The sequence below is a fragment of the Dioscorea cayenensis genome, chromosome 9, assembly GCF_009730915.1.
Source record: "Dioscorea cayenensis subsp. rotundata cultivar TDr96_F1 chromosome 9, TDr96_F1_v2_PseudoChromosome.rev07_lg8_w22 25.fasta, whole genome shotgun sequence".
Lineage (NCBI taxonomy): Eukaryota > Viridiplantae > Streptophyta > Magnoliopsida > Dioscoreales > Dioscoreaceae > Dioscorea > Dioscorea cayenensis.
The window spans coordinates 28,783,954-28,790,935 of NC_052479.1; the positions used below are offsets into that span (position 1 = coordinate 28,783,954).

General features: G+C 37.3%; 1 protein-coding gene across 1 annotated transcript; it reads left to right on the forward strand.

The window, feature by feature from the left end:
• The first annotated feature begins 782 nt into the window (after positions 1-782).
• On the forward strand, positions 783-5,898 carry LOC120268824 (pyrophosphate-energized vacuolar membrane proton pump-like). The gene is given in 10 exon segments (XM_039276086.1): positions 783-1,109; positions 2,719-2,849; positions 2,851-3,294; positions 3,377-3,727; positions 3,729-3,757; positions 3,834-3,920; positions 3,998-4,328; positions 4,644-5,054; positions 5,125-5,184; positions 5,358-5,898. Coding segments are annotated over 10 exon segments (2,307 nt in total). The 5' UTR covers positions 783-853; the 3' UTR covers positions 5,565-5,898.
• Positions 5,899-6,982: the final 1,084 nt, after the last annotated feature.

The window sequence follows — 6,982 nt, forward strand, 5'->3', positions numbered from 1 at the left end:
ATTCATTAAAAATTTATAAACTTTTTTTAATATTTTTAATATTTGGATAAATTTGACATATTTTGACTCAAATTGACAAAAAATATTTTTAACTTAAATGGACCTTCAAAATCTTGATAAGTTATTGATAATTTAATATTTTTGAATCATGAAATTATCATCCTATTAAATACTTAACTTTTTAAATTATGTGCCCTTTTAAGTTTTTGAAGAAAAGAGTACAAAATTACTTTTTTTTTAAAAAAAAATTTAAAATTAATGATTTTCAGAAAATAACTACAAATGTCCCTCAAAACAAAAATACATTAACAGAAACCCCCATTAATTTTTTTCTTCACATTTACACCCGTTGAGTCACAACTCAATCTATATACTTGAGAGTAAAATAATTTTATAAATAGTAAAAAATATTTCTTTTACTGTTCATCTAAACAAAAATGTCAACAAAAAAATCCCCAAAGTTTTTTTTTTACAATTTTTAAAAATTATGTCTTTTAATGAAAATATTTTTAAATGGTCCTCAAAAAACAAAAAAATTACCAGAAAACCCCCCCAAGATTTCCCCTATATATGTAATTGACAATAAAATTAGTTTTTTATTTTAAAAGTACTAAAGTAGGGTGTTTTCTGAAAATAATTTTTCAGTACTACTCCTCCGAAATAAAAGGGTAAAATAACGAAAAAAACCCCTAAAGTTTCTTTTTTTTTACATTTAACCCCTTGAGTGTTCCCATCTCTATCTCTATATATATATCTATATAATCTCATCTCCTTCGCTTCAAAACCATACACTTGAGAAGTTCCTCGCCGGGGTTTGCCGTACGCCGGTGATCTCTCCGACGATACTGCGACGATGGCGGTAGCGCTGCTCTCCGGTGTCCTCACCGAGATCCTGATCCCGGTGGCGGCCGTGATCGGTATCGCATTTGCTTTATTCCAGTGGGTGCTCGTCTCGAAGGTTAAGCTCTCGCCGGAGCCCCGGAATCCAGGTCCGGGTTCCGGCGGGGACAAGAACGGGTTTTCTGATTACCTCATCGAGGAGGAAGAAGGCCTCAACGAGCATAGCGTCGTCACTAAGTGCGCTGAAATCCAGAACGCCATCTCCGAAGGTGAGGACTTCTTGTCCAGATCTGAGGGTTTTTGCTTCGTTTTGTTTGAGATCTTGGCGTGTTTTGAAGAAATTTTGTTGTCTTTTTGCTTTTTTTAGGTATTTTTTTCTTCAATTTTTTACTTTTTCTTTAGTGATTTTTTAAGTAAAAGGAAGCGGCTCCACGTACAGAGAAATCCTTGTTATTTGTACCTCCGTGTACTCCTGCTACTGTTCTCACTTCTCAATATATCTATATGTATATCTTCTTAGGCTTTATCTTGTTTTAAGTAAAGTTGAGTGCTTTTGCTCGTTTTAGTTGAATTTTTGCATTTTGTTCTTCATTGTGATTTTTAAACTAATTTTTATTGTGTTGAAATTTTGCTTTGTAATGTTGTCCCTTATCAAGATTGTGAAATTTGAACGCTAAAGCTTATTTTTTTGGTTTGTGTTGTTGTTATATGTTGGTATGAAAAACCGTTCATCAACAATCACAGTGTTGTTAGTAACTCTTCTTTGAATTTTCAGGTATTTAATGGAAATATAGTGGTTGGTTTGACTCATGAAGTTGATGTTTATAGTTGTGTGGAGGGTTTTCTTGATTGAATGATTTCCTTCTAAGCTTTTGATTTTGTATCTCACAATTTTTTTTTTGAGAGTGAAAAGATAAAATGAATGGAAAAATTTGTTTGCAGTGAAGGTAAAAATTAGATTTGTAAGGAAATGAAAAGAAAATTTGAGGGCACCATTCCTTTTTTACTATTCCTCTTTTTTTTTTTTTCAAACGAAAGGCACTCTCAAGACTAGTTTGCTGGATTCTGTAGCAGCTTGATTCAGAGTAAAAGGCATATTGTTTTATAGTTATGGGTTTTTTTATTGCTATCAGTTTGTTACCTTATCCACATCACGGAAAGATATCTGTTTTAAATGTCTATCCTGTTTTCTGGATCTTCAATGAATGTTTCCTGAGCTTCATCCAAATTGCAATCTTGAAAAGATATCCTATCTACTTGTTTATGGTTATTTTGGTTTGAGGAATGTAGATTCATTAACAGAATTGCTATTTCATGATCCCTATTTTTTCTCCTCGTCTTTGTGTCCTGGAGGTTATGTATAGTTATTTGAATTAAAAGGGTGAACCATGGTTGGTTTTTATTTTTGTAGGAGGGCAATTATTTTGATAAAGCATTGCACTAATTAGCTAAACCTTTCAAACTAGTTTGTTCTATTTCTTTGGAACAGTGGTATAAGCATTGGGTTTGTGCTCAATAAACTCAATTTGTGGAAGACTGTTGACTTGGTCACAAAAAAATTTTTTCTACTAATTTCAATTGCTTACTTCTGGATCTTGTATACCCTTTCTTTTTCTTTTTTTATTTTTTGTTTCCCCGCAAGGCTGTATTTCTGCCTTATTGATTGGTGACAAGATTTGGCGTATTGATCAAGTCTTTATGAGTTGTTAGAATTTTGGCATATTGTCAATGACAGATCTAGTCATTTCTTTTTTCTTCCCCAGATTTAAATCTGGTTATTGTATTCATGTACAATAAGAACAGAATGATAAAGGCAATTTATTGTTTATATTATCATCAATCCGTTCAATAATGGTTTTTGTCAATCTGTGCTGACAGGAGCTACATCCTTCCTTTTCACTGAATATCAATATGTTGGAATTTTCATGGTTGCTTTTGCAATCCTCATTTTCCTCTTTCTTGGCTCTGTGGAGGGCTTCAGCACGAAGAGCCAGCCTTGCACCTATAGCAAGGACAAAGACTTGCAAGCCTGCACTTGCTAATGCTGTCTTTAGCACTGTTTCCTTCTTGCTTGGGGCGGTAACCTCTGTGGTTTCCGGCTTCCTTGGGATGAAAATAGCAACATATGCAAATGCAAGAACAACTCTTGAAGCAAGGAAGGGTGTTGGGAAGGCTTTCATTGCTGCTTTCCGTTCTGGAGCTGTTATGGGGTTTCTTTTAGCCGCTAATGGACTATTAGTACTTTACATTTCTATCAACCTCTTCAAGTTGTATTACGGGGACGATTGGGAAGGTCTTTTTGAGGCTATTACTGGCTATGGTCTTGGTGGATCTTCCATGGCTCTCTTCGGAAGAGTCGGTGGCGGCATTTATACTAAAGCTGCAGATGTTGGAGCTGATCTTGTCGGTAAGGTGGAAAGGAATATCCCAGAGGATGACCCCAGAAACCCAGCTGTAAGATGCTCTGTTTCCAGGAAAAAGTTTTGATTTTGTTATTAGCATTAGATGTTTATCTTCTCTGTCAATGTTTTTGCAGGTTATTGCTGACAATGTTGGTGACAATGTTGGAGACATTGCTGGGATGGGGTCAGATCTTTTCGGTTCATATGCGGAGTCATCCTGTGCTGCTCTTGTTGTTGCCTCAATTTCGTCTTTTGGAATCAACCATGACCTGACAGCTATGCTTTACCCTCTGCTCATCAGCTCTATGGGCATTATAGTTTGTTTGATCACTACTCTTTTTGCCACCGACTTCTTTGAAATAAAGCAAGTGAAGGAGATTGAGCCTGCGTTGAAGAAGCAACTTATAATCTCCACTGCTATCATGACTGTTGGTATAGCAATTGTTAGTTGGCTAGCACTGCCGCCATCTTTCACAATCTTCAACTTTTGGAGTCCAAAAAGAAGTCAAAAACTGGTAAGCCTGTATATATAGAGACAAAATCTATTTTTTATCCTGACTTACCAATTTATTGCTTCAATGTTGTGGGTAGGGAGCTGTTCTTTTGTGTTGCAATTGGTTTATGGGCAGGCCTTGTTATTGGATTTGTCACTGAGTACTACACAAGCAATGCATACAGGTAACCAATACCTGAAACTTTGTCTCCTATTTCACTGAGGCTTGTGTAATCTAAATCTGAATTTCCCCTTTTGGCAGCCCTGTGCAAGATGTTGCTGATTCCTGCAGAACAGGAGCTGCAACAAATGTTATTTTCGGGCTTGCTTTAGGTTACAAGTCTGTCATTATTCCAATTTTCGCCATAGCTATCAGCATCTTTGTTAGTTTTAGCCTTGCTGCAATGTATGGTATTGCTGTTGCCGCTCTTGGAATGCTGAGCACTATTGCTACTGGGCTTGCCATTGATGCATATGGCCCCATTAGTGACAATGCTGGAGGTATTGCTGAGATGGCTGGGATGAGCCACAGAATACGTGAACGAACTGATGCTCTTGATGCTGCCGGAAACACCACTGCTGCCATCGGAAAGGTACAATTTTTCTTTGTTACTTTTTTATTTTATGTCATACTAGTTTCTGATCTGTCCTTTAACAGCAAATCGATTGCCAATATATTAGTGATCCATATGCCGATTACTTTTAAATACAAATGAAAACTTCCAACTAATTCATTGAATTGAAAGTAGGAAAAGCATGAAAAAGTGATTTCAATTGCCACTCTTCGTCATACTTACCCAACGTCATCAGTGTTTTCTTTGCCCAACACGCGTTCTGATTTTAATCAATAGTTTGACACTTGCGTAGCCTGACTATGTTTTTGTTGCATGTGATCATCTATTTTCTAGGGTTTTGCCATCGGTTCAGCTGCATTGGTATCACTAGCACTGTTTGGAGCCTTTGTGAGCAGGGCAGCAATCTCAGCAGTGGATGTTCTAACTCCGAAGGTCTTCATTGGATTGATTGTCGGTGCAATGCTTCCCTACTGGTTCTCCGCCATGACCATGAAGAGTGTCGGAAGCGCAGCATTGAAGATGGTGGAGGAGGTCCGCAGACAATTCAACACCATTCCCGGTCTCATGGAAGGCACTGCCAAACCCGACTACGCAACCTGCGTCAAGATCTCAACAGATGCCTCCATCAGGGAGATGATCCCTCCAGGTGCTCTCGTCATGCTTACACCTCTCATTGTTGGTATCTTCTTCGGAGTTGAAACTCTCTCCGGTGTCCTTGCGGGCTCCCTCGTTTCCGGCGTTCAGGTTCGTTCATTTTCCATACTAATATCGTCTTTACCTTTCATGACTTCTGACTTGTTCATACATTGTGCAGATTGCTATCTCTGCTTCAAACACTGGTGGTGCATGGGACAACGCAAAGAAGTACATCGAGGTAGTTTCTTCGACAAATAACTAATAGTTCCACATCGGTTAAATCAAGCAAATGTTACCATTTTAGACTAAACACATAGACTCATTAGATATTTCCGTATTCTGACATCGATAAACATTGATTATAATCCTTGTATCATGATACATTTCATTTTGTTTGCTTGTTTCGGTCAGGCGGGAGCTTCCGAGCACGCGAGGACACTCGGACCGAAAGGATCAGACCCACACAAAGCAGCAGTGATCGGGGACACCATCGGAGACCCTCTTAAGGATACATCAGGGCCGTCGCTCAACATTCTCATCAAACTGATGGCTGTAGAATCATTAGTGTTCGCTCCGTTCTTCGCCGCTCATGGAGGTCTCCTTTTCAAGATCTTCTAAAGATCAAGACGATGACATCGAAAACACTGGGCTGACCGGAATCCTGTCATACTTGCATTTGTCCTTTTTCTGCATCTCATTACTTCCATCTTTTCTTTTCATTTTCTGCATTGTTTTTGTTAGTTTGAAGTTGCAGTGATATTTTAGCTGAGCAGGTACAACATTGGAACACAAACTAATTTTTCTTGTGCCAGATTAGTTCAGGATGATGATGATGATGATGATGATGATCATCGTTCAAGGTTCGAAGAATATATTATATATATATATATATATGAGCTTCAATCATGTATGCACGTTTCATAGAATCGAAATCTACGGACATTACTATTAACAGTTGGATTTTGATCAAACGGTTTATCACTATTTGATGAATAACACTTTGCACTATAAATAGTATAGCGATAAAAAGTGGGATCTGGCGTTAATTTGATATGAATCAGTTCGATCGATTTGCTGCGATAGTAAACAAATCGAAAGCTTAATCTATTTTTACTAAAAATACACAGTAATTTGATCTAAACTGTTTAATGAATTTATGTACAGTAACTTAACAAATACTGAACCGTACAATTTTATTTTACTATATTTATAATAACTTTTAAAAAATCAAAACTAATCAATCCAATTAATTTTTAATTATATCTCACTGTAACGCCTGTGACGTACCTATAAACGTCCACATACTTTTTTTTCTCTCTCTCTCTCTATATATATATATATATATATATATATATGAGTGATATATTTTGTCCAGCATCATTAAAAAAAAAAACCTGATAAAATAAGTTTTTGTTTGTATGGTTTTTAACGTAAACCACCCCTAAAAAAAACAAACTAGAGGTTCTTGCTCACTTACTCAAAGGTCATTCCATGAAATCAATTTAACAAGTAACTTGATTATGAAATAAACCCTTTATTTTTGAATAAGGTGGATAAAACCACAATTTATTAAAAAGAAAGTAGCAGAAAGTGCAGTACAAAAAAGAGCGACAAAGAAAAACAAACAAAGTAAAGAACTGTAATCCTCACCAGAGATGAGGAGAACGAACAGAAGAAGCAAGAAAAAGCAACAAGATAAAAAAATCGAGGCCGTGAAGTCAACCGTCGGAGACACAGGCCCCGCTCGGAAAAGGAAGATACTGAATCACTCCCGACTAGTCTTTGGGCGCCATATTGCTGGGTGTGGTCCGAAGATGCGGAGCTCGGGAAGCTTAGGGAGGCGCTTGATCTTTTGAATGTCCTCTCGTGACTTCCTCACTGGTGGGGACTCCGAGTCTGCTGAAATCCAAGAAAGAACCAAATTAGTCTGTTTTTGTAGAGTATTGAGGAAGTAGAAGCACAATTTTTGGTTAAAGATGACGGTTGTTGCGTTCGGCCAAATATTCGGAGAATGGATCCGGAGCAGGTACGAGAGG